Source organism: Tenrec ecaudatus, chromosome 4 (assembly GCF_050624435.1).
Source record: "Tenrec ecaudatus isolate mTenEca1 chromosome 4, mTenEca1.hap1, whole genome shotgun sequence".
Taxonomy (NCBI): Eukaryota; Metazoa; Chordata; class Mammalia; order Afrosoricida; family Tenrecidae; genus Tenrec; species Tenrec ecaudatus.
Window position 1 is genome coordinate 13553370 of NC_134533.1, and position 27701 is coordinate 13581070.

The window sequence follows — 27701 nt, forward strand, 5'->3', positions numbered from 1 at the left end:
ATAATCCATGTATTATGATTTGTAGTTAGCCTACACTTGTTCAATCTCCCTTTCTCAAATTAATTTTAAAATTAGTACCATAAGCTAATCAGTGATGCTATAAGCAGAAGGTGATTCTCTATCATAAAATAACAAGAATGTCTCTAGGGTGAACCAGAGGCAGAGAAAAATGCATGGTTCAGGAATAGTTTTGGACTCAAATATAATCCTCGCTCCAATCTAAGAACACTTTGTTCTCTTGACATGGCCCTGCTTGGCACTTGCTCTCATGAAGGAAACACGGAAGATTTGGATACTACAGCAAAGTGTGGTGAAGAAATTAGATGATGCCTCGTTATCAGAAATAATAACATCTAAGATCTTAAAGGCTTGTTCTCAAACAAGCATCCATCTAAGTGAAATGTAAACTAAGCCCACGTGGAAGAAGCACACCAACACCTGTGATCCAAAGATTATAAAGTATAAAATCCAAATCGGAAGGAGGGAATAGTATCAGAGTTTAATTTGTGAGATCCTGGTGTGGAGAAGGCTATGGATGACAGTGGAAGCCCAAAATACATTTGTAGGATCTACCCAGGGAATCCCTCTAACCAAAATTGAGGGATGGGAACAACAGGATTATCAGACAGAGAATACTGGAGAGATGACTACAGTAGATTAAAATGATAAATCTGACTTGAATGGTTAAAACCTTGCCATTTGATCTCCTTTTGGATACACTTTGTGCTTGATCTGGTTTTTAATATTTTGTGGGTTTTTTAATATTGGAGTTGTTCTCTGTTTTCTTTTGTCATGGCTGGTAGCCTTTTTGATGCTCTGTTGCATATATGTTTGGGGGCACATGAAACTGAGGATAGGTGAACCTATAGAGAGTATAACTAGCATAAGGCTTCCTGGAAGAGGGGGCTAAGGGGAAGATGATATCCCGGAATGCAAGACGATGAAAATATTTTGAAATGAATTGTGGCAGTGATTGTACAACACTGCTTTGATATGATTGAACTATGGAATGGTATCATGTCTGGATTACTTCTAATAAAATGGTTTGGAAAGAAAAAAGAAATCAAGGGCCACATACTATTCACCTCTAACCCCCACCCCCCACCTTTGTGTCACTAGCACCCTACGGTCATTCTAGTCCTTAATTGTACACTTTAGCACATGCTTTGGAAATGGGCACAGCCTGTTCTCTCAACAGTCACGGTGTTCAATGACATAGAATGAGGAAGGCAGGAGAGGATGTACTTTATCTCCTTTTCATCCAAGGACCTGTCTAAACATGCGAGTGGCCTCATGGGCCTGTCAACCAGGCAGGCGTTGAATTCCATGGTATTCTTGCAGGACCGGTGGCTCTTCTCCTGTAGTTTGTCCCCATTCCACATCTCTGTGGCACATACCCTCAACCAAGAGTGTTTTCACTGTTGTGCTGAGGATGAAGGCTGTGTACACAAATCTCTCTCTAGGTATATTTATGAATGAAAAAAATTGTTTGTGTCTAGCTAGTAGTTCACTATGGAGTTTTGACTCAGTGCTTGTGAGTAGCATAATGGAGATATTTAACTTTTCTTTGAATGGCTTCTAAGCTTCATGGTGCCAGCTCACCCTGAAATTACTTCCTCACAATGAGGCCTGTTACATGAGTGAGTGAGTAAACTTCCTGCTTCCTTTTTACTAGGATTCAGACTGTTAATAACTTCTCATGAAACACCCCTTGGATTCCTCAAAGAATAGGGATTAGATTTAATGATTCTATTTCCATTTCTAGGGATGATGCCGAAGCGATGATGAAATTCCTAATACCATGATGGACAACATGTCCCAGCAATGATCAGAATAAGCACAGAGTAGGAATTTTCCAATATCATAATGAAATGTGAAAAGACCCAGAATTAGAAAGTAATGGGAAATTGTTCCTTTGGTGATAGAAATGATGCTGGAGATCACATGAAAGAAATTTGTAAAACCAACGACTTCTTCGTTGCAAAAATACTCCTTCAACTACCTCACCAGATAGATTATACAGAAATCAAATAGACTATCCATGGGAAGAGATGATGGAGAAGTTCCATGCAATGCCAGGGACAGACTGTGGAAGACACCATGTATTGTTCATAGGAAAATTCAGGTTATAGCTAAAGAAATAAAATAACTCCACAAAAGCCAAAATACAACTTTGATTAAACACCACATTTAGAAATCATCTCTGGATAGATCTGATGTATTGAACACTGATCATTGAAGGCTGGGTGAGTCACAGGAAGACATCAGAATATTATATATGAAGAAACCTAAAGATCACTACAAAGAACGTAGAGACTATAATGAATGTCAGAAGAGACGCTGAAACTTTTCCTTGGACATGTTGTTAGATGCCATCCAATTGGTTCTGATTCATAGTGACCTTATTTACAACAGAACAGAACAAGTCCTCAGGTTACAGGTATGTTTGAGGTACAGCCTAGTTCACCTAGTGAGGATGGTCCTGTGCCATCTTCAGAATCGTTTCTATGTTTGAGACCATTGTTGGATCCACTGTGTTAACCCAGCTTGTATGCGAGACAAAATCTTGCCGTCCTTGCCTCTAAGGAGCATTCTTGAACATAGAGTAAAACTAAAACCAACTACTGCCATTGAGTAGATTTTAACATATAGAGACCCATATAGGAGAGAGTGAAACTGCCCTTCTGTGATTTACTGAGACATTAACTCTGTACAGAAGTAGAAAACATCATCTTTCTGCTGTGGAGCAGCTGGTGGTCTCAAATGCTCACTTTGAGCTTAGCAACTCCACGAGTAGCCCAGTCTGTAAACAAAGATTAGCTAAAGCAAGTAGAAGAAATGATGACGTAAAAAAAAAACTGAACAGAAACTTTCAAAGGGCAGCTTAAGAAGACAAAGTAAAGCATTATCATGAATTGAGCCAGGACCTGGTTTTAGGAAACCAAAAGGGTAAAAACATGCTCAGCATTTCTCAAGGTGAAGGAACTGGAAAAAATAGTCAAGCTTTGACCTCTACTATTCAAGGATCCTAAGGGTAAAATATGAATCATCTGAAGAAGACAGAGGCACTGATCTTAAAAGAATTGGTTGACATCTGACCACTTCAAGAGACAACATATGACCGAGAACTGCTGGGATTGAAAGAGGATGCTCAAACTGTGCTGAGGATTAACTTCAGGAAGTGGTGGAATACCAATGAAATGTTTGAAAAACAAACTGATGCAGCTCTCGAAGTATCCATTGGTCTGTGCTCAGCAGTTTGGAAGTTAACCACCTGGCCAACTGATTGGAAGAGATGCATATTTATGCCGCTTCTAAAGAAAGATCGCACAACAGAATTTGGAAATTAATTATATCATCAATGTTACCTGCAAGTCAATTTTTTTCTGAAGCCACTTAAAATTTGGTTGGATCAGTACATTAACATGGACCTTATAGAAATTCAAGCTGGATTCAGAAGAGGACATGACCTGAAGAATTTCATTGCTGATCTCAGATAGATTTTGGCTAAAAGCAGAGAATACTAGAAAGATTTATTTTTAATTAACTAAAAGTATTCAAATGTGTGTGTCATAACAAACTATGGATAACATTATAAAGCGTGGGAATTCCAGACCACTTCATTGTGTTTTATGGGAAAACTGTACGTAGACCAAGAGACAATCATTTGAATAAATCAAGGAAATACTATGCAGTTTAAAATCAGAGAAGGTGTGCATCGCATCAGGGCTCTATCCTGGCATCATGTTTATTTAAGCTAAATGCTGAGCAAACAATCTGAGAAGCTGGGCTACATAAATAAGAATGTAGCATAAGGAATGTCTTATTGACAACTTGTGATATGCAGATGACACAGCCTTGTTTGCTGACAACAAAGAGGACTTGGGGCACTTCCTGTGAAGATCAAAGACTACAGTGTGCAGTATGGATTCAGAGTCATTGTAAAGGAAACCAAAATCCTCAGAACTGGACCATTAGACAGCATCATGACCAATGGAGAAAACAATATCACTTTCCTTGGATGCACAATCAATACTGATGGAGGCAGCAGTCAAGAAACCAAAGGGCAAATATACCAAACAAGACCGCTTTAAAGTGTTAATGAGTAAATATGTCACCTTGTTGAGCACTCACAAGTGCTAGACCAAAGCCATGGAACTTTCAATCACTTTCTGTTATGTGGGAACATTTGGCAGTGAATAAGGAAGATCATCGAAGAATCGGTGCATTTGAATTATGTTTTTGATGAATAATATCAAAAGCACTGCCAGAACAACAAACAAATCTATCTTTGAAGATGTGTATCCAGAATAGTTCTTAGAAGTGAACATGGCAAAACTTTGTCTCGCGTACTTTGGATGTGTGATCAGGAGAGACCAGTCCCTGGAAAAGGACATCATGCTGGATAAAGTAAGAGGTCAGTGACAGAGGAAATCCCTCAACAAGGTGCATTGACACAATGGCTTAAGCAAAAGGCTCAAACGTAACAATTGTAACGACTGTACAGGAGTTGGGAGTGTTTCCCTCTGATGGAGAGAAGGTAATGATGAGTTCAAGCACCTGTGGCACCTGTGGTAGGCTAGGTTTAATAGAGGAACCAAACCAGTGGCGTTCATCTAGGTGCAAGAAAGAAATTTGTATCACGGTGCAGTTAGATGCTGGTTTCAACTCATAGTGACCCTATGCACAACAGAATGAAACACTGCCCTGTCCTGCTCCATCCTCACGATTGTTTCTGTGTGTTAGCCCATTGGTGAGACCACTGCGTCAGTCCATCTTGTTGAGGGTTTTCCTCTTTTTTTTTGCTGCCCCTCTACCTTACCAAGCATGAAGTCACTTTCCAGGGACTGGTTTCTCCTGATAACATATATCAAGAAAGGGATTTTTGATCAAAACAGCAGCCAACACAGCTGCAAACCCAATTCAAGTGTGTGGAGGCCCTTCCTGAGTCATGCATGGATGTCAAGCTGGAAGGTTGCCTTGACTTGCATGGCGGCTAGTGATGGGAAAGCAGGAAGCTGTGAAGAAGGTTGCAGGCTGGTGGAGGCCGAGTTGTGTGCATCCAAGGGAGGGACCACGGGAGACCAAGAACAGCTCTCAGTGTCCGCTGGCTACGTGGTGGTAGCTATACGCTCCAGAAGCCAGACACAGGATCCAAGCAAACAGGACGGAGAAGCAGGGCAAAGTCTAGTTCTCCATTGTCTCATAAAAAGATCACACGCCCAAGGAGGCGTCATCAGGCTGTAATCTGTTAATTAGTTTGAACTTCACCCCATCTTCCCATAGGTGTGGCCATGCCGACATAAATCCTCACCGTCATAGTACCTCTCAACAGCATTCCATTTCCCAGATGTCTAAACCACGAAGCAACGTATTTGTATTGCTAACAGAACTTTTATTGCTTTTGTTCATAAACATCTAGAGAAATGCTATTAATGGTGATATGTTTCTGATCCCTAAGGTTTTCATACACACAAATGAGTCAGATACACGTATGCAGGGTCCCCTGGGTACTGAGATTAGTGTGCGCTCTACTGCCAACCTAAGGGTTGGTCATTTGAATCCACCCAGTCGCATTGCAGAAGAAAACGCCTAGCAATCTTCTTTCATTAACGTTACAGCCAAGATTATCCTATGGAGCAGTTCTACATTGGGTTGGTGTGAGTCCAAATACACTGCACGGAGAAGATGAAGGGAAAGCAAAAAGCGAAAAAAAACCAAAGAAAAAACCCCACCAATAACGCCCTCTCTGAAAAGCATCGTGGACGTGCCCCGCCCCCCTCCCACAAGGCACTAGGCATCGGAAGAGACTTACTCCCAGGACTTGCGGCTCTCCCCTCAAGAACTCCAGCAGCGACCTATGAGGTCTGTAAGGAAATCCAGTTAGTACCGTTTCCTTTGGTTGTGTTGTAACGGCATCAGACCCTCTTTCGACCTGAGTTGATGTTGCCATGGTTCAATGGCAAAACCCTCTTAAGAGAATGTGTAGGTGATCATTTCAGCCCCCGTCATGGTGTGCTGCTCCATCTCTGCCACATGGAGTCCTTAATAATGCAATCCAGTGATGGCTCTGCCCAGGGCTAAGGGCACAGAACCATAGGCATTAAGTCATAAAGTCTTAGAATTCTTGGGCATACTCCGACTCCATCCTCCTGGTGAAGGGTCCCAGTGATCCAGCAGGGCTATCCTTTCCTTGTGTTGCTTTTAAGTGGTAGACACATAAAGAAATCTCAGTCCTCATATTCACTGGATAAAGATGAAGTCAAATGTATAGAATATTCACTATGTTCCAGGCTCCGTGGGAGGTGTGCTTATTTGTTTGTTTGTTGGTTGGTTTGTTTAAACAGGTACTCACTGGTACCTCTGCAGCACTTTCATGGTGCTGAAAGGTTTAGATGCTTAAGATCACATAAGAAAGGACAGAGCTGGGAGTCTTTCCCCTAAATCTGAGTTGTTTCTATACAACCATGCTTCCAGCATCCTTCAAAATTTTCCCACTTTCAGGTGCTGGATTGTCACCCATATTGCTTAACCATATTCCTTAGCAACACAAAGTTATTAAGAAGGTATACATCAGATCTACTTGGTCAGTTTAATAGAGGTCATTTTAACTTTCAGGACCACCAAACTAATTTTATTAAAGATTGTCATAATTTAAACTATACAAATAGACATTTAAATAACAGTACAGACCACACAGAATGCATTTTTGCTATTCTACTTGCCACATTTATTCCTTTACGTCCCTATATTTGTTAAGGATCCCTGGGTGGTACAGTCAGTTAAGCACGAACTGTGACGTCAGCAGCTTGAATCCGTTGGCCAGCCGAGGGAGAAAGATGAAAGGTGAGATTATTTGATCCATAGAGACCTACAGTCTCTGCACAGAAAAGGGAGAGAGAGCGCAGACCTCTCTGGCGCACCGATCCTCCAGGGCGACGTACCTGCGTGGGGCAGCCCATCGACAGAGGGGACTGCAACCCCGGCCCGGCTGGAGTCATGACGTCACCCTCCGCAGATAACAGTGATACAGAGGACAGTTCTGAAGACACCGTTGGGGAAAGCGCCAGGCCTGTCCAGTTCACGTGGGAACAAATTAAGAAGGAGATAGAATGAGAGTAGACTTCATGCAGACGCACTACAGTAGCCTGAGCAGCTAGTTCGCAGAGAAGACTGCAGAGCTGGCCCCACCTCGAGACGTGACCTCGAGATGACAGTGCTATAGAGGTGAGCACTGGAGATACAGCGTGGAATTACGGCCGGTCTGGGCGCCCCACATGGGGCACACGAAGAGGGCAGCGCAACAGATCAGCACTGGGAACAAAGTCTCAGAGGAATGAACTCAGGGGCATGAACTGTTGGCAGCAGCAGGTATCAGAAGTTCAAACAAGCAATCAAACTGACTTGAAGGAACACAGGCCAGGTGGAGACTGAAAGCCCACTTGTAAAATAACGGGACAGTCCCTCGCAGAAGGGCCATGAGGAAGGGATGGTGGAATGAGGGTGTAGCAGAGCATTGATGACACACACAACTCTCCTCTCTAGTTCTTTAAAATGCCCTCCTCCCACTTTGATGGCCTCAGTTTTACCTCACTGATTTGGCTAAGCCTGTGTATGTACATTGGTTCAATCAAGATCTTTCAATGCATGAAAGTCAAGATAAATAAACCCCTCAGCAACAGTAAGCGGAGTTATGACTCAGAATATGGGAAGAGAGGGGAGCAATGGGGGGAGGGGGCTGATAGCAAGGATGACTATATAACCTCACTTGAAGGGAACAAACATCAGAATTCGAGGTGATTGGATACATGGGATGGTGGAAGTTATGACAAAAAACAATAATAATTAGTAATATATTGAGGATGCAGGGGGGTGGTAGGGTGGGGGAGAGAGGGGACAAAGAGGAGCTGATATCAAGGAGTTCAAGAAGAAAAGAAAATGTATTGAAATGATGGAAGCAATTATACAATTACCGTACTATATACTCAAGTATAAGCTGACCCGAATATCATTTGAGCCACCTAATTTTACCACAAAAACTGCATTAAAATGTGTTGAAAAACTCAGTTTATACACTAGTACATACAGTATGCTGATCTAATGGAACTATGGATTATAATAATATCTGGAAGAGCTCCTAATAAAACCATATATATATAGACCTACAGTCTATGGAGGAGTTTTTGCCTGTCTCCTAGGGTTGCCTCAGTCAGAATTAACTGAAGGTAATTAGTTTGCTTGCCTTAAAAAAAAAAAATCAAACAATCAATTAATTAATTTTAAATCCCTATATGTGTTATGATTTGGACTACCAAAACTCAAATGTTAGCTCACAAATTCGGAAAGAAATGCAAATATTAGCTTGTTTCCCAATGTATGCCACCACCAATAGCAATAACTCTCAAGTTCAACATTAGTGGTTTATATTGGGTCCTATAATTTTCTGTTGTGGAAAATTGTGGTGTGCATTGTGAGATATTTAGCAGTGTTCCTGGCTTCTTCCAGCAGCCTTCTCCCAGTTGGTACAACTAACTACAAACTGTTTACAACACAAAAAATTGAAAACTCACTGCCGTCTAGTCAATTCTGACTCTAATCCTACAGGACCGAGTAGAACTGTTCTTGTGGGTTTCAGAGGCTATACATTTTTATGCGAGAAGAAGGCCTCATCTTTCTCCCATAGACATGCTGGTGGATTTGAACTGCTTTCAGCAGTACAGCTTGTAACCCACTAAATCAATGGGGCTAATTGCCAATTACTCTTGGGTGTGTGGGCAGGTAGGTGGTAAAATCACTGCAGATTGAGCATAGAAAGAACCTATTGCCTTTTCCCAGATAAAAACCTTTTTCATGGATTGAATTGTGCCCTTTTTAAACCACATATCAAAATGTTGGTCCCAGTACCTGAAGATGTAATCCTGTTGGGAAATGGAACATTCTTTGGTTCTGAAAATGAGGTTATAACAGATTAGGGGGTTTCTAAATCGAATAATTTTCGGATTTATTTAAAGAGCACACACAGGGGAGCGCACTATATGAAGACAGAAACACCCGGCAGATCTATAAGCCCAGGAAGGTCGAGGGTGGCTGGAAATTCCCAGAAGGTGAATTAGACAAAGAAGGACCTTCCCCCAGAGCCACACCCACACAGTTGTAGCCCCTGGAACGGAGAGGAAATACATTTCTTTAAACCCTTGCGGCTTTATTATGGCAGCGCTCGGTATTTAAGACAGCCTCTTTGTTTTTTCACATCCAGGCTTCAAAGAGCGTGTGCATTTCTCGTACAACAGGTTTCTGACACTGTTCCCTTGTGCACTCACTGCCGTGGAGTGGATTCTGATCCGTGGTGAAGGCGTACAGCTCTGCCATAGGGTTTCTGAGGCTGTAAGTCTGATGGAAACCAACTGTCTCATGTTTCTCCTGAGAAGCGGCAGCTGGGCTCAAACCACTAACCTTCCAGTTAGCAGCCTAACACTTTGAGCCACTAGGGATTATTTACCATCTTTCAACCATCCTGCTAATGCATATTCTCTTGCAACCCCAAAGAAAAAAAAACCTTTAAAGAGCATGAGAGTGAAAATAAGAGTCTGCCTAACCCCTATGACTTAGTCCTTTGACACTAGCAACAAAGAGTAGCCCAAGAGTGCTTACTTTCTCTGTCACTTTCTACTTTCAGCACAGTGTAGCCCAGAACAGTTTCTGGCTGCAGGACCAGAGAATGGTTGAATGTGGCTGTCCTAGTCAAAGTCTCTAAATCCCACCAAGTGTTCTTTCCCAGTATGGGTCTGGTAAAAGAGATGCGGGGAAGATACTGATAGGATTCACCTGTGAGTAATTGTGAATAGGAGTCCCTGGCATGCTCTCCTACAGCATATAAAATGAGTCCTCTGAGAAGCAAGAGGGGGGATCTCATTACCAGCAAGGGCCAGGAATGGAGCTCGTTCTCTGAACCCAAGATCCCTATGTGGTGAACCTCTTGGATCCTGGTGAACCTCTTGGATCCAGATGACAGCTATACCATCAGAGGAGCAGCAGTAGAACCAGGAGCCAGAGCACGGAACAGAATGATGGATTTCCCAACCCACAGAGCAAGTGAATATGAGTAGTTTTGTGCAGCAGACTGGCTTTCGGAGTGGGGTGCCTCTGGGCACTTAATTGGGGAAGTTGGACTTGCTGTCCCACAGAAGTGGAGCAGAGCCTTTGAGCCGAGGCTTACTGGAATGGGATGCCTCTGGACACTTAGTCAAGGGAGGTGAGTTTGCTGACTCTTGGAGCTTGAGCTAAATGCCTTCTGGGTGGGGCTTACAGCTTAGTAGTATGCTCCTTTAATTATTTCTTAGCAGACTTGAACTTTTGTACCATGTCCTGGTAAACTACTCTCAGCATCTCTCACTGGCATTCCAGCTTGTTAACTTCCTTACTGAACCCTTTAATCAATTTTGTCTGTGAGCGTCTGTGTAGCCATCACAATGTATTTTAGAACCCAGGGAGCATGTAGGGAAATGAACGAGAGAACAGCAGTGAAGCCAAGTCAACGGCCATTTCACAAGACTGACTAATAAATGTTTATTGTCTTGGGCTTTTGGGAAATTGCAAGAGAAATACGATGATTTACTGTGAACAAATCAAGATACGATTTGTTTGTCTTCGTCTCTAACATGGCTGAGATTTTGCACAAGTCTTGTCTCACTTTGCTGGAGTACTGGTGTTATCTTTTTATTTTTTTCTCTTCTGGGTCAAGAGTTACTCATGTCCATGACCTTGAGGCACACTTTTTGATATATCATATATGTTCCTGTGACCGAGGCAGGAAAAAAATACTCTGAAAAAGAGAAAATGTGTTAGTGGTTCTTTAATTCTGAAACTGGGGTACTTTTTGTTGTTGCTCTATATTTATACCTTTTCCTTAGATTTTGCAAAATAATAGGTGTTTCCCCCAACTGTGCCATCACATATAATTACACCACTATTCATTCAAACAGCTGCCATGCCCCAGCCTGCTCATATTGTTCCTTTTCCTAATGAAATCAGAGTTGAGCTACAATTTGTCAGCTCCCTTTAATGTTCGGAATGATCTGATTTGGCAGTGTTTGTGGCGGCGCTTAGAAAGAGAAGGGCTTTAAGGTGATCCATCAAGAGCTTGGAGGAGAGCACAGGAAACCAGAAACAAAACAGAGAGGTCCTTGTGAAATCTCATCAAATCAGCCAGGGCACTTGGCTATAGGGACAGTCTAGGGAGGAAGGTGTGGTGTTCATGACAAGAGGGAGGGAATGCAGGTTCTCCAAGTCAGCCCATTGGTGTGGATCAGGAACTTTCCATGTGGCTTTTGGCAAGCTCTGGCTTTCTCAGAAGGGCTTGTCCCAGGAGATTTCTAAAGCCAACTGGCTTCACAGTCAGTACTTCTCTAACTGGTCTGCTTCCCTCTAGATACTAGAGGTTCATCAAGAACCAGCCAATTTATTCAACTCATTTTCCACTATGAAGACCACTTCTGCATGGTCAGGACCCATTATGGACTCCTTTTCCTGCCATCTCATGGGTCTACTAAGTTCATCCTAGCGCAGACCTTGGGAACGCAGCAGGTACCACCTGACGTGTCCACATACTCACCCCCGGGTGGCTGGTGTGGATCTGTTTCCACCAAAGGGCAGATGCATACCCAGCAATTAGGAGCTCCAGCACAGTGAAGATCAGCATGACCACCAGCGCGCCCTGCAAACGGCACTGTGAGTGGTTGGGGTCTGCTACAAGCAGCCCCTGTGCCTGACCGAGAGGGGCCGAGGACAGAAGCCCTACCAACGCAGAGAATAAGCCTCTGAGAAGAAGCCTTCTATTCTCTGTTCTCTGTAGTGACTCTGAGTAGCAGAGCTTCAAAGGAAGGAGAGATGCCGCCTTTGTCTCTGTGTCTCTCTTTGGAGGAGTCACAGAGGGGGAAAAGTCTTTCTCCTAAAAGTCGTAGGTTTGTGACTTTAACACCACGAGTCAGTTTAACACGAGAAGATCAACTAAGCCAGGATTTTCACCCTTGATGAATCGTGATCATCAGAGTTGGGTAAAACTTGGCAAGACAAATGTTGCTCAGAGATGTTGGCCTGTCCGCTAGGACTTGACTCTATTGGTGAGCCCACACCTGCCTCTTCCTCCTCTCATTCCCTGCAGTCCTACTGGGCCAAAGATCCATAATTATGCATTTGGGCTTAAGGTGCAAGTTCTAGGCCGTGTTTACTACGGCGTACATAGGCATGCCTGTAGTGGAATTAAGCATTAAATAGCTTATCCTAGCCCCCACTTCAGACCCCTGCTCTATTATCAACAGTGAGAAGATGGACATCTCTAAGGGGTTGCTGTTGTTGTTGTTAGGTGTCATCAAGTCGGTCTGACCGACAGTGACCCGGGGCACAGCAGAATGAAACTGCCCTGTTCTGTGCCCTTCTGACCATTGCCCCCATGCAAACAAAGAGGGACATGTCTGATTAGGTTGAGGAGAAAGTGCCTGCTCAATAAGGGGGACTGTAGGGACTAAACCCGCTGAGGTTGGAATATCTGCTGTTCTAAAATGACTCCAGAAGAGGTAGCTCGCCTACGGCTTCCCCTCTTTCTCTTTGCCCTCTACACAATACATTCCACGGGCCATGCAACCGGATGAGAGATCTCTCTGCATCGTATGTCTTTGCAATGTGTGTCTGTCTCCAGCACTCTGGCCAACAGAACTAGAAACAGCTGAAAAAGCAAAGGTTATGCAAAAGAGGCATGCTGGGATGTCACCTGACAGCATATTGATCCCAAAAGTACTTGCAATTACACTGGCACTCGCCAGGAGACAGTCCTTGGTTTCGTATATTGAGTAGTAGTAGGCTGAGTAAGGCAGTGACAATAGATAGGTCTTTTCTGAGTCACACGGCTGAGACACAGCCCCCAGGGCCACCAGGCTGTTGGCGAGGAGGATGAGGCCTGCTCCGGCAGCCACAGAGCTCAGTGCACTTGCGGTCAGACTGCTCATGGCCTGGGAGAGAAATTCTGCATCGGTTACTCAGCCCCAAAGCAGCCCTGCCGCCATCACCTCTCTTCCCATTGAGCTCAATGGTGCTTCCTGAGTCTGTTTCCCCATCTAACTCCTTGAGGTCGCAGATTGTATTTCAATCCTACTCACATTTTATTATGTCACCTGATGCAATTAGTAAATGCTGGTAGTGGGTTACACATGGGGCTGTTAACCACAAGGTCAGATGTTCAAAACCACCAGCTGCTTGCTCTCAGGGAGGAAGATGAGGCTTTTTAAGAGAGCGGCAGTCTCAGAAAGCCCACAGGGGCAGTTCTGTCCTTTGCTACAGAGTCACTATGAGGCAGAATGAACTAGACGGCAGTGAGTGTGGTTGATGCTGCTGCTGCTGTTGGCTGGCTGGTTGAATGAGAGAATGCACGAATCACTTCTTCTTTGGAGAGAGGAATTATCTCTCCTCTCTTCCTGGGCTGGGAACCCCAGGTAAGTATAAACCTTTCATTTCCTTAGATGGTGGCGTCAGAGGTTTAGACTCTCCAGCTCTCTCACCTTCTCTCTCAGAAATAAGGATTTATCGGACATAGCTGCCTCCCCCACAAAAAGCAGAGGTGGGGAAGAGAGGAAGCAAGTAAGGCCTTTGTACCTTTGATTTTGCCTGTACCACATGGCCACACAGGTGATTCAAGCAAAAGCCACATCCTGACCCAGGAGGATCCCAGGGTCACGGATGAAGACACCAAGAGGTGAATGAGGTTGGTGTGTCATCCTAACGGATGAAGACACCAAGAGGTGAATGAGGTTGGTGTGTCATCCGAATGCTTGAAGAAGTAGCCAGAACCTAGGAGCTGGGGTACTCAGTGAACAGTCTCTGCTGTATCGTGAGACAGGGTCAGAGCTCTGGACTTGGAAGAATAAAGTCTGGACTTCCAAACCGAGCACTGACCCTGGAATTATTCATACATTCTCCTATTCAACCACCAGCACACTGTGTTGGAATATGTTCCTTCCTGCTCTGAGCTTCGATTTTCCCATTTATAAAACATGTAAGATAAACATTCTCCCCATTTTCAAAGTGGCTTTCCAAGTCCCTGGAATACACAGAAAGGGAAAGCTATGCTGAAATGACTTAACAACTACATGGACTCCGCATGTAGCACACATGTCAACATGTGATCACCACTGCCCATGAGACCACTCTGAGCAAAGAAAGGCCTCTCCTTATCTCAGTGGGGCTGCGCTTCTTTTGGGAACTCAGCTTCTGGCATGGAATATCTGAAAATTCCTAATGCTTTAACAACTGAAGCAACCCCCTTCCCAAATTGGAATATCATACAGGAGTATGACTTTTGGGGGAAAGGGGGTTGGTCTAGAAGACAAGGAATCGGTACTCCATGACGATTCTGCTTGGGCCACTCAGATCTCAGTGTCCCTCGCCTGCTCTGAGCTTCACTTCTCAAAACTGGAAAACAGAGATCTTTTAACTATAAAATTTAACTCTTAATTTCCTTCAGTTCCAACCAGCCGAGATGGGATGGTTTCGATACTTACAAGGGGCTTAGTTGATTTCTTCCCAGAAATAATTGAGAGGGCTCCAGTGATGGCAAACTGTTCAGACAAGAAAAAAAACCAGTCAGTTCCATTTGCTTGTTGAAATGTGGCTACCACAGTACTGCGAGTTAGTCAGTCAGTAAAAGCCTCCAGGGAAATGACACTTCAAGAATGGTGTGTGGTCTGTACTAACAGGTGGGTGCAATTTCTGCCCTCAGGGTGCTTACATGGAATTTGAAGAACAGGCAGATGCAGAGGATTGATGTTAGTGGACATCTAAGGGCTGAGGAGACGTAGAGAGGTGTTATGTTGGAGGGAAGACAGTTGCTAAATTAAGGATTGACCGAGAGGAGGATAGGGTCCCAAACTTACTTGACCTACTACCTTCTTTCAGAAAAAAAAAGAAAGAAATTCACTCTTCACCTCCTTGGGGATTACAAACTTTTGTGATAATAAAGTGTAAGCATTTACTTTTGCAGCCCCACCTTGATTATTCCAGTAGCCCCCAGCCAGGAATCTCACTCACATTGGGAAACATTGAACAGACTAATGACTTGAGGGGGTAGAAAGGTGAGAGTGGCCGCCAGAAGTGCTTGGGGACAGGGTTTTGATATGGCAGAGGCTCAGACCACATGGCTTCAAGCCATTGATGTAGGTGGGGTGAGCCATTCTAGAAGATAAGAAGCTAAGGGGTCTTTTATCAAGGAGTCCAAGAAGTCAGTATTTTATTCCAGCGCTTGTTAAGCTTCTGAAACACCAGTTAGCCTTGCTCCTTGAGGCTGGATAGTCCCACGGAGAATGCTGTGTTATCAGCAGGTCAACATGATTCTAGTTTTCACAGGAGAGTATGGGTTATCCAGTCACTGGCCGGAGAAGAAAAGGGTTCATTCTATTTGGAGGCAGGAGCAGATCCTCTGTGTGTGACCTAACAGAGGTAGTGCCTTCATATCGTTTATATGCTCCAAATAGGTTCCCTTTCCCCCTTTGTGAAAGTTACTACCTGGGAAAGAAGCATCCCTTTGTGGGAAAGGTGAGATGGTGAGCCATTGGGGGGTGGGGGTGGGGGATGTCCAAGGGCTCTGTGAGCCATTGGGTGGAAGACAATTAAAAGAGTTTTCTAAGTGGTCAGGAATTTCTATGAACACAGCCAGCATGCCTCTGCTTTCTTGTGACCCCCATCACCGCCAATCTTTTTCTCTGTAAATCAGTGCCACTTCACAGCGGCCCTCCTTCCACTGTTTAAAAAAGGAGCTTCTCACGTGCTACCTACTAGTCGGCCTATTTTTGATTAAGACAGACACCAGTGGCATCATCCAAGCCCCCAACGCCTGGCAAAACATCAAGGCGTCAGTCCTGCAATGCCATTCCCTGAAAAGTTGTTTCCAAGGCACTTTTCTAGAGACATGATAGTGAGAACAAGAGTAGAGGGAACCCCTAAGGCTTCGGGTGTGTCTGTGTCCCAAACCTCTTGGGGACTAAGTTACTCAATGACAAAGTACCAAGTTAGCAGTTATAAAGTGCACCCACTCCTAGAAATCCCCCTCTACTCACACACAGAGATCCAACAAATGCATATCCAGATAAAAACCTGGCAGAAACTTCTAGGTTCAAGTGGGAAGAGTAGGGAGCAGAAACCAAGATTGCTCCTAAACTGGAGATCATCAGGCAAGACAGAATCTGGATGGTCTGCAAGACATGAGTAGGTGGGGAAAGAGATTGTAAGAATTGGCCCAGTTCACCTTCCCCGCCCCCCCCCTTCAAGAGGACTTAACTTCTCCACTCAGGTTTATTTCAGTATGACATGGACAGGACATGCTGTATGCATGTAATGGTAGGAAAGCACCAGGAGCTTCTCCTTTTCAGGTCCCCTCCTCTGGAGATGGCTGTTGCTTTCTACACTCATCAACAATTAACAGACTCAGAAACTCACACGGGCAGTTCTACCCTATCCTATAGGTCAGTGTGAGCCGGCATTAATCCAATGGCAGTGAGTTGCATTTTGGGAGTTGGGTTCGCAATACATGGAGCCCCGGTGGCTTTGTCAAGTAAAGTGTTGGATTGTTAGCCACATGATTGGAAGTTCAAGCCTACCAGCTGCTCCTGGAAGAAAGATGAGGCTTCCTGCTCATATGGATTTACAGACTCAGAAACCCTATCTGTGGACACCAAGAGGCAGCATTGACTCAATGGTAACAGGTTTGGGTTGGGTTTTCATAGTGAACTACTTGAATCATTGTGTAATAGCATTCATTCTTGCTCATAGGGCGCTCCAACACTACCTCCCACAGCTTCCGACATCTGTTACAACAGCTTGAACCTCCCACCTCCATCCTTGGGCTCCTGGGAGCATTTGAACTGTTATTCTACATCCCAATGCCAATATTTTCCCTACTGTTCAATGAACCATTTAGACACCTGGACATAGAACCTATTCTGCTCAGCCCAAATGCCAGGCCCTGACAAATCGATGGTCAATCTTAAAATAAAACCTTCAAATAAACCTTAAATTAAAAGCACTCAACGATGAAGCATCCAGTTAACACATATAAAGCCCTTCCCCAGGTATTATGCATGTGTTTATTATCATAAACCATGAAGCAAGCAAATAAACTATTTCTATCTCAAATTATAGCTGATGAAACAGAATCAGGAGAGAGGTCGATTAAAAGTAGAACTCTAGTTCTTGAACGCTTCCTCCCCTCCAATTATCATGATCCCAATCTACCTTGAAGACCTGGTTAGACCAGAGGATGCACAGAGATGCAGTAGGGATCTGGAAACACAGGGAATCTAGAATGGATGAACCCCTCAGGACCAGCGATGAGAGTGGCGACACCGGGAGGGAAGGGGGTGTAGAAAGGGGGAACCAATCTCGGGGATCTACATATAACCTCATTTCTGGGGGATGGGCAACAGGAAAGTGGGTGAGGGGAGATGCCGGGCAGTGTAAGATAGGATAGAATAATAATTTATAAGTTATTAAGGGTTTGTGAGAGAGGGGGGAGCAGGGAGGAAAGGGGAGGGAAAAAAGGAAAATGAGCTGATTCCAGGAACCCAAGTGGAAGGCGAATTTTGAGAATGATGAGGGCAACAAATGTATAAGGGTGCTTTACTCAATTGATGTATATATGGATTGTGATAAGAGTTGTATGAGGCCCAATAACATGCTTTATTAAAAAAAGTAGAACTCTTGCTTCCTAATCCCACGTTTTTCCATTTATTTTTCAGTCGTCAAGTCCATTTTATGAAAAGGAGACAGTTGCTGCTGTTTGTGCTATTTTACTGACAGGACCCAGGCCATGGTACTGAAAAGATCATCAAAGTAAATATTGAAAAGGCTCAGCCTTTGGCAGGACCTTTAGTGGATGGAGTGGCAGTGAGTGAACATCTTCAAGGAGAACAGGGAAAGGGTCTGGAGAAGAGAAAAGAGGGAGCGAATGCCCTAGGAGCCCATGGGATTCTATGCAGGTGGTTTTAGGGGTAAGGAAGAAAGAGCGATCTGGAAGTATCTATGAGAAACAGAGAGGCTACCCCACTTCACCTCCATGACCAAGGTTGAGGGTTGCCGTGGAAACAGTACTTCTGATGCCGCAACAGAGGAAGGGGACTTTGAGGAGGAAAAATAAATAAATATATAAATATATAAATACAAGATTCAAGACAGATATCATGCTGTTATCTGGACCTGAATTCCACATGACATATATGGCAAATTCCAAAATTGGAATGGGTAGAATTTGATTCTTAAAAGAGGGTGTTCAGAAGTGTGTGGGGGTGAAAGTCTTGGGGGTGAAAGTCTTGGGGGTGAAAGGAGGGTTTGATAATCAAGCCACTTGCAGTGACTCGTGTAAACAGGAAGTGAAGATATGATGAGTCTCATTTTCTCATCGCAAAAGGTTAAAAATAAAGGTTTGAGATTCAGTTTAATCCGAATGGGTAAAATCCTATGATTCGTCTCAACAACTACACTACGAAAGACAAGTTAGGAGAGATTTACTTGAATAGCATTCAAGTGAAAATGGCATGATGATTTCCCCCCCTTACTTTTATTGGGGGACTCTTAAATCTCTTGTCACAATCCATACATTCATCCATCCATCAAGCACATTTGCACATATGCTGCCATCATCATTTTCAAAGCATTATCTTCCCACTGGAGCCCCTGATATCAGCTCCCCATTTCTTCCCCCTCCCTCCCCTCCCTGCCCTTCCTCATGAACCCTTGATAAGTTATGGATTACTATTTTCATATCTTACATCATCCTCCATTGTCCCTCACCCTCTTTTCAGTTATTCATCCCCTTGGGAGGGGGTTATAAATTGGTCCATGTGATCTGTTCCTCATTTCTCCCCCTACACTCCCCTAATCCTCCTGGAATCTCTATTCTCCTTGTTGGTCCTGAGGGGTTTATCTATCCTGGATTCCCTGTGTTGTGGGCTCTTATCTGTACCAGTGTGCATGCTCTGGTCTAATCCGATTTGTAAGGCAGAATTGAGGTCATGATAGTGGAGTAAGGAAGCCCCCAATAACTAGAGGAAAGTTGTGTGTTTCATCGGTGCTATACTGCACCCTGATTGGCTCATCTCTTCCCTGTGACCCCTCTGTGAGGGGATCCCCAATTGTCTAATTAGTTTAGCAAAAGGCTTGAGGATGAGATTGTCTCTTTATAAAGCCCCGTTTTATGTTTATGTTCCAAAGAGCCTTGAGTCATCCAAGGTTAAACCAAAAGAAACCATCCTTCCAGAGCCATTGTAAATCTGCAGATACACATTTTCAGTGGGATCCCTCAGTGTTATCCTTAGGGTTACATTAATTTACCCCCAGAACTGTGGCTTCCTTTGAAGGTCATCCTTTGGGTCATCCTGGTGCTAGGCATGTCCAGAGTTTTCCCTTGGTGGAGCAATGAGGTCCTTTGCAACGAAGGTTTTCAAGGTCTTTTTGGTTTGGGGCGGTGAAAACATGATGCTGGAAAAGACAATGAACTCAGTTAATGCTCAGGGTTTGACGGAAAGGCATCAGCCTCCTAGGGATTTTGCAGTGACTTAAGGAGGTGTTTCTCACGTGGGTGAAGGGATAGTGTAAGATTTAAAAATAACAACAACATATAATTTATCAAAGGTTCATGAGGGTGGGAAGGAGGGGAGGGAGGGGGAAAAGAGAAGCTGTTAACAAGGGCTCAAGTAGAACGATAATGTTTAGAAAATGACAATAGCAACATATGTACACATTTGCTTGATTTAATTGATTTATGGATTATTATAATATTTATAAGAGCCCCAATAAAATGACTTTTTTTTTAAAAAAAGAGAAGTTGCTTTTCCATTATGCAAGGGATGACTTCTCTTTTTGGAATAAAAGAGAACATAGGAAACAGTAGGAATCTTGGAATGCTGGCATGCTTGCAAAGTCTGCCAATTGGAGATAATTTGTCACTGGAGGAAAAGTGGAATAATTTAGAGGACTCCTGCAATTGAGAAGCAAATATTTCACACAGAACTTGGTTTGTAGCCCCAACTGTAAATCTATCTATTGGTCTATCTGTGTATCTATCTATGTGTCTACCTATCTATGCATATAACTATGTGTGTATGTATGTATGTATGTATGTATCTATCTATCTATCTATCTGGAGCAGCCCCTACTTTCAGCTTCCCTTCCTGACCCCCAGCATCTCCTCTTCAACTGTGGCTTGCACACACCATCACCCTGGATTGTACATATATTCTCTACCTGTACTGCCAAGTCTTCTACCCTAATATTAATTTTCTTTCCATTAACTTGTTAGGGGATTCTACTCCAGCTCCCTTTCCCAAATAGGACCTTTCTTACCCAGAATGACTCATTTATTATTATTATTATTAGATGATATGGAGTTGGTTTTGGCCCATAGCATCCCTATATACAACAGGAGGAAACACTGGCTGGTATTAGCTTAATGATTATCAATATGAACATTTTTATGGAACTCCTGCTGAATTCCAGGCCCTCAACCATAGCAGTTTTGATTCCTATAACAACTCTGCAAGTGAACACTTATTAAGCCTATTTTACACATCAGAAACTCTGGACTAATAAGTTCAAGTGACTTTCGTTTTTAAATAGTTAGACACAGTGCTCTGCTTGGGACATAGGAAGTGTTTAATAAATAGTAGTGAATTAATTATTATTAGCTTGTGTTTGCATACTGGGAAGTACCTGAACTGGGTCAACTTGGCTCAGAAGCTTGTATTTATTCTTTTTCTATAACACATGCTTCTTCTCAACTTCCCCCTTTTCTGTCCTGACATTGGAAAGTCCGATGGTGATGCAGAGTCAGCAGTCTGCTGTCAAGCTGCTCAGCAGGGGATCTGGGCCTCTCGGGGGTCAGCAGCAGGGCTCAGTCCCTTGGATGCTCCCCAGATCTGTTCTTCCCCCTGAGGGTCCCAGTTTGGATAATGGTTTGAGATCATCCAATGGTGCTAGGGTTCTGCTCCCTGAAGCTTCATCTCAACTTTTGGGTTGGTTCCAGGCTCTCTAAGGAGTCCTGGTGACACAGTTGTTCAATACTTGACTGGAAACCAAAAGGCTGGCAGGTTGAACCCAGCAGTGTTTACCGGAGAAAGATGAGGCAGTCGGTGTTGTGAAGAGGACCCTCCCTGCTTTCCTACTCCACTGAGGCCTTTATCTATTTCACTTTGTTCTTCTTGTTAGTTTTTGTTTGTTTGTTTGTTAATGTTTTCTTTGTGTCTATGAAATCCAGGCTAGGTATATCTATAGCAGTGGTTCTCAACCTTCATAATGCCACGACCCCCCAACCATAAAATTATTTTTGTTGCTACTTCATCACTGTAATTTTATTACTGTTATGCATTGAGTGACCCCTGGGAAAGGGTCGTTCAACCACCAAAGGGGTTACGACCCACAGGTTGAGAGCCATTGTTCTAGATATATATATGTATATATATACATATATTAGATATATTACTAGATACTTTTTCTGAGTAGACTCAAATTTCCAACTTGATAAGCTCTCAAAGCATATCAGTGATATCTGAATGTCATTGCTGATATTTACTAGCTAACCACGGTACATTGTTTCTCCTGGTTCCCCCTCAGTTTCATAACCTATAAAGAAGGGTAAGTGTATGATCCTGACGGACTCCTGAGGATTTGAATGCTTTATGGTGTGCCTTTCTGGATTTTTCCGGGAACTTTCCAATACTCGTGGACTATTTGTCATGTCTGCCTACATCTTTAAAGGGTCCTGGTAATGCAGTTGGGTAAGCTTTGGACTTTGAGCCACGGGGTTAGTGGCCCACAAACCCAAATGTTCCTTGGGAGAAAGATGAGGCTGTCTGCTCCCGTACAGGTTTACGGTCGCAGGAACCCTGTACCGTGTCACCATGTGTCAGTCAACTCGATGGCAGTGGGGTTGGCCTTGGTCTTACCTTGATTGATTCTTTAGTCAAATTTACGCTGTGCTCTCAGCCTCAAGTACCTTCTCTGAAGCATTTTTAAAAGGAAAGTTCCCTTTTCAAAAGAGCTAATTTTCATTTCTTGGAATGTTGAGTTCTGGGTGTGAGTCGGGGTGAGGTGTCATGAGCCAGGAAGGAATAGTGCTGGCACTGGCTTTCTGCAGTGGAGCTGAGTTGAGATTGCCTTGGATGGCTCCAGTTCCCTTCTGCTGAGTATCTCAGCACAGCCTCAAAGTCAGGGAGATGGGTCAAGTATGAGGCTTGAAGAGATTCTAGGTTTCAAACCCAAACAGTTCCAGATAACCGTTAAGATGTACTGAGCACTTGGAATTAATGAACTCTATTATTAAAAACTTTGCCTGGGTTCCCATTTAATCTACAGGATGATGGTGAGAGATCGATGCTGTTGTTCTTTGAATTAGGAAGTGAGAAAATGGAGGCTTTGAGAGGTTAATAGATTGTTATCTAGCAAGGAGTAGAGGTAATATTTCAACACAGTCTAATACCATAACTTGTCTATACCTCCTACAAAACTTTGGGTGTTCATCTGGCTACGATTGATCCTGAGCGCCTGCATGGCTCCTCTCCTCTAGTGAAGCACAAGGGCTACCACTGACGGCTTGGACACATCCCTAGGAGCATGTGCATGGAAGGTCTTTAGCCTCATCTTTTGATAATTTCAGGAGCCCTGGTGGCAGAGCGAAGCTCTCTGGGGTAGTGGGTTATGAGTTAGGCTGGTGACCAGAAAGCCAGCTGTTTGAAACCACTAGCTGCTCTGAGAGAGAAAGACGAGGCTTTCCACTTCGTGACGATTCAGTCTCATCAAGCCACAGAAACACTTCTGCTCTGTGCTATTGGGTTGCTTTGAGTCAGTCTTGACAGGGTAGTAGCCAGGCGGTGGCACAGTGGGTAAGCATTGGGCAGCGGACTGCAACGCCATCAAATCCAAACTCACCAGCCACTCCGTGGGGGAAGATGATTCTCCTGCTTGCCTAAGGATGCATGGGCGTAGAAACCCCATGGAGCAGTTTTACTCTGCCCTATGGCGGCGCTATGAGTCAGGCTCGACTTGGTGGTAGTAGGTTTGGTTTGGGGGTTTTGTGGTAACTTAGCTTCTGCCTTGTTCTATATGCTGTTTTGTGGCTAATGAATTTTGTATTGTGAATTAGGTCTTTGTGGTAGTGGCTCTTGACCCTTTAATAGCCCAACCCATCCGATTGAGCCTCTTCCTCTTCCCAGTCTTACTAACCAGGGTCTTTAGCTCAGGATACCTTCCTGCATTTTTCAGTTCTCATAACCAAGGACTGCAGCCCGTGCTTGTCCCAGACCTGAGGGCAGGAACCACAAGCCTGACGACAACTCACTCGAATGCCACCTGCATGTGTTTTCTTTGTTATTTTAATTCTTTGTTTTTAAAAAGTGTATCAAGTAGCAAATTCAATATAGAAAAGTGGATACAGTTTGAGAAGAAATTGAGAAGGAAAAAATGACCTTAAATCTCACATATCGTGCAATAACTACAGTTTCATACCCCCCCAAACCCCAAATTCCACTGCCCTCCAGTTATATCTGACTCAATATGACTCTACAAGACAAGGTAGAATGGCCCTTGTGGGTTTCTTAGACTGTGAATTTTCATAGGAATAGAAAGCCTTACTTTTCTTCGATGGTTTCATACATATCCTTTAAATTCTTCTCTTTCTTTCTTCCGACCCTTTCTTTGAATATAGTCATTCCCACTGTCACCTCATCGATTCCAACACATAGCAATGCTCAAAGGCAGCATCGAAGGGCAGGCAGTAGAAGCAGATCTGCGGTTCCCCGGCTGCCTAGTCAAAAGCAGACAATGTCCCCAAAAGACATGAACCAAAGCAAGGTACCTACCTGGTCGTGTAGCCCAGTCCTGTGTGTTACGGCTGATGGCCCAGCTCCCTCTGAGAAGCTCTCAGCCGGAACCTCCTACTGGCTGTTCTTGCCAGCACATGCTCACTGCTTTGTTCCACAACCTCTCAGACTTCCCGTCCCTTCTCAGTGAAGTATTTCTGATTACACAGGATATGCATTTTGCTCTACTTATGACAGTTGAAATAGCAAATGTACCACAGCTTCCCCTTTCTAAATTTTGAGCTCTGGAAAAATGACATGAGATTGAAGGAACGTAAGAGAAAGAATTAGAGGCAGATGAGCAAGTTACACAATCTTCAGGGAGAATCATGTCCCACCAATTCCTATGTGATCTAGGTAAGTTCTCTAGTCTCAGTTCTCCATATTAAATGTGGGGCAGGGAATAATTCTATGAAAAGTGTTAGAACAGGCAAAAAAGTGTTGGAGGGATTTAAGAGAAGTGATATAATGATGCTGTACAAAGTACACAGTCAAGAAACAGTAATAATATTGTGGTAATAACATTAATTATATAATAATATATAACATGCCATCTTTTTTAATTTGGAAGAATTGATTTCCTCATTTCCCAACTCTTGGCAAATTGCAAACCACATGTGAATATTCACTTGTTGCTTCTTTAGGGGTCTCGTCAGTTTGTCTCTAAGCAAGCCTGGTGGCATAGTGGGTCACCTGTTGAGCTGTTAACTACAAGGTCAGCAGTTCCAACCCACCAGACACTCTTCAGGAGAAAGGCCAGGCATGCATAAAGATGTGCAGCCTTAGAAATCCTAGGGAGCAGTTCTACTGTGTCCTATTGAGTCCCTTTGAGTTGGACGCTCTTGATAGCAGAGTTTTCATTCTGTCTCTGAGTTTCTTTCTTGTTAATGGGAGAAGACACCAGTGGACTGGAATCAGAAAAACAGCCTCTTACCCTGGACAGGATGGATTACTGGAGGGATGTTATTACTATGTTTACATTATTCACTGACTTCTTTGGAGATCAGCCTTTTTTTAAAATGGCGGGGACCAGCAAAATGCTGGGGATTATAGCCTGGAACAGCAGCTGGGTGACATCATGTCCTTCAAATGACTTAGGTTTCCTGAAGGAGAAGTGAACCCAAATTGTGGGGTTTTAGCAATTCAGAAGCACATAGTTCAACCTGTTTATCCTCCAATGAGGTTGATATTATTGGAGAAACCTGCCCAAGATCACAGTGAGTAGAAGTAGAGACAGACTCCCCAGTCTCCCCCACTGCCCACCCTGCCCCATCAAGTCTTGAGGCTACACGGTGGTAGCCATCTGCCATTCTGTTAGCATCTTAATCTCCACTGCATCATGTTGTTGTTGTTAGGCGCTATTGAGTTGGTTCCATCCCATAGTGACCCTATGTCCAACAGAATGAAGCACTGCCCAGTCCTGTGTCATACTGACAGGTGTTTTTATGTTTGAGCCCATTGATGCATCCACTATGTCAATCCATCATGTCAAAGTTCTTCCTCTTTTCTGTTGCGCCAATAATTTACCGAGCATGATGACCTTCTCCTGGGACTGATATCTCCTTATAAGATGTCCAACATTTGTGAGATGAAGTCTTCTTTCCTTCCCTCTGAGGAGCATTCTTGGCTGTACTTCTTCCAAGACAGATTTGTCTGTTCTTTTGGCAGTCCATGGTACTTTCAGTATTCTTCACCAGCACCGTAATTCAAATGCATTGATTCTTCTTTGGTCTTCCTTATTCAGTATCCAACTTTCACGTGCACACGAGTCAATTGAAAATACCTTAATACTTAACATATAAATATATGTGCATAAATCAATTTTCCTATCATTATATAAAAATATATTTACATATGTAAATGCCTGTATTTAGACCTCTATAATTGTCCTTTGCCTCCTAGTTCTTTCTTGTCCAACTATCATGTTCAGCCTTCATTCGGGTTTTGGTAATTCTTCTCAGCTACATTGCCCTTGATCAAAGCCCACCAGGCATCCTATGCCCTCTTCACCATTGATTTTAGATCACTTGCTGGTCCCTTGTCCCTGGGTTTGTCGGAACTCCTCTTCGTTTCCCCCACCTCCCCCTCTCCTGTGTCCCCCCAGAACCATCCGTCCCGTTGTTCATTTCTCCAGATTGTTTTTCTGACTATTGTATCTAGATAGACATGCAAAACCATTAATGAACACACAAACAAAACATATTTATATGTTAAGTATTAAATTACCAGATAGACATTGGGCCTCTATTCAAGTATGCCCTCAGTGCAAGAACACTTTGTTCTAATAACCCAGCATTCTGTGATGCTCACCTTGCCTGACACGATTGCTGAAGACAAAATGGGTGCCTAAGCAAATGTGATGAACAAAGCTGATAGGGCCCAACCATCAAAATATGTAGTGTCTGGAGTCTTCAAGGTTTAAGATAAATAAGTGGCCCTCTAGCAGAGAAGCAACAAAGCCCACATGGAAGAAGCACACCAGCCTGTATGATCATGAGGTGTCGACAGGATCAAGTATCAGACATCAAAGACCCAGAACAAAAAATAATATCAATGTGAATGATGGGGAAGATGGAGGGGAGACCCAATGCCCATCTATAGACAGTTGGACATCCTCTTACAGAAGGGTCACAAGGAAAGATGAGCCAGTTAGGGTGCAGTCTAGCACTAATGAAGCATACAATTTTCCTCCAGTTCTTTAATGCTCCCTCCCCCCACCACCCCACTATCATGACCCCAATTCTACCTTACAAATCCAGCTACACCAGAGCATATACACTGGTACAGATAAAAAACTGGAAACACAGGAATCCAGGACAGATAAATCCTGCAGAACCAATAATGAGAACAGCAATACCAGGAGGGGAAGGGGAAGGTGGGAGGAGAAAGAGAATTGATCACAACGATCGACATATAATCCCCTCCCAGGGAATATATAACAGAAAAGTGGTGAAGGGAGACCGCAGTCAGTGTAAAACATGAAAAAAAAATTACCAAGGGTTCATGAGAGAGGGAGGGGACAACATGGGGAGCTGATACCAAGGGCTCGAGTAGAAAGAAAATGTTTTGAAAAGGATGATGGCTACATGTACAAACGTGCTTGACATAATGGATGTATGTGTGGATTGTGATAAGGGCTGTAAGAGCCCCAAATAAAATGTTTTTTTTAATTCCATGGCTTTGGTTAGGCTCACCCTTAGTCCTCAAAATAACACTGTTGCTTTACAACACTTTAAAGCAGCCTTGTGCAGCAGACTTACCCAATGCAATAAGTCGTTGATCTCTTGATTGCTACTTTCATGTGTATTTATTGTGGATCCAAGTAAGACCAAATTCTTGATCACTTCAGCTTTTTATTCATTTACCTTGGTGTCACCCCTTGGTTCAGTTGTGAGGATTTGAATCTTCTTTACATTGAGTTGTCATCCATATCGTAGGCTGCAATCCTTGATATGCATCAGCAAGTGCTTCAAGTTCAGCAAGGAAAGTTGTGTCATTTGCATATGCAGGCTGTTAATAAGCTTATTTCTAATCCTGATGCTGCATTCTTCTTCATATAATCCAGTTTCTCTGATAATGTGCTCAGCATACAGATTGAACAAGTATGGTGAGAGGATACAACCTGACACACGCCTTTCCTGATTTTAAAGCATGCAGTATTTCCTTGTTCTGTTCATACAACTTCCTCCTGACCCATGTACAGGTTCTGAATAAGCACAATTAGGTGTACTGGAATGCTTATTCATCTGAAGACGGTCCATAGTTTGTTATGGTCAACATAGTCCAATGCCTTATCACAATCACTAAGACACA

The 27701-nt window shown here is 43.5% G+C and overlaps 1 protein-coding gene across 1 annotated transcript; it reads right to left on the bottom strand.

Moving 5' to 3' along the window:
* Positions 1-10747: 10747 nt before the first annotated feature.
* MS4A7 (membrane spanning 4-domains A7) lies at positions 10748-19511 on the bottom strand. Its single transcript, XM_075548042.1, is given in 7 exon segments — positions 10748-10822; positions 11612-11713; positions 12798-13004; positions 14550-14606; positions 16101-16235; positions 19369-19391; positions 19394-19511. Coding segments are annotated over 7 exon segments (717 nt in total).
* Between the last annotated feature and the right edge of the window lie 8190 nt (positions 19512-27701).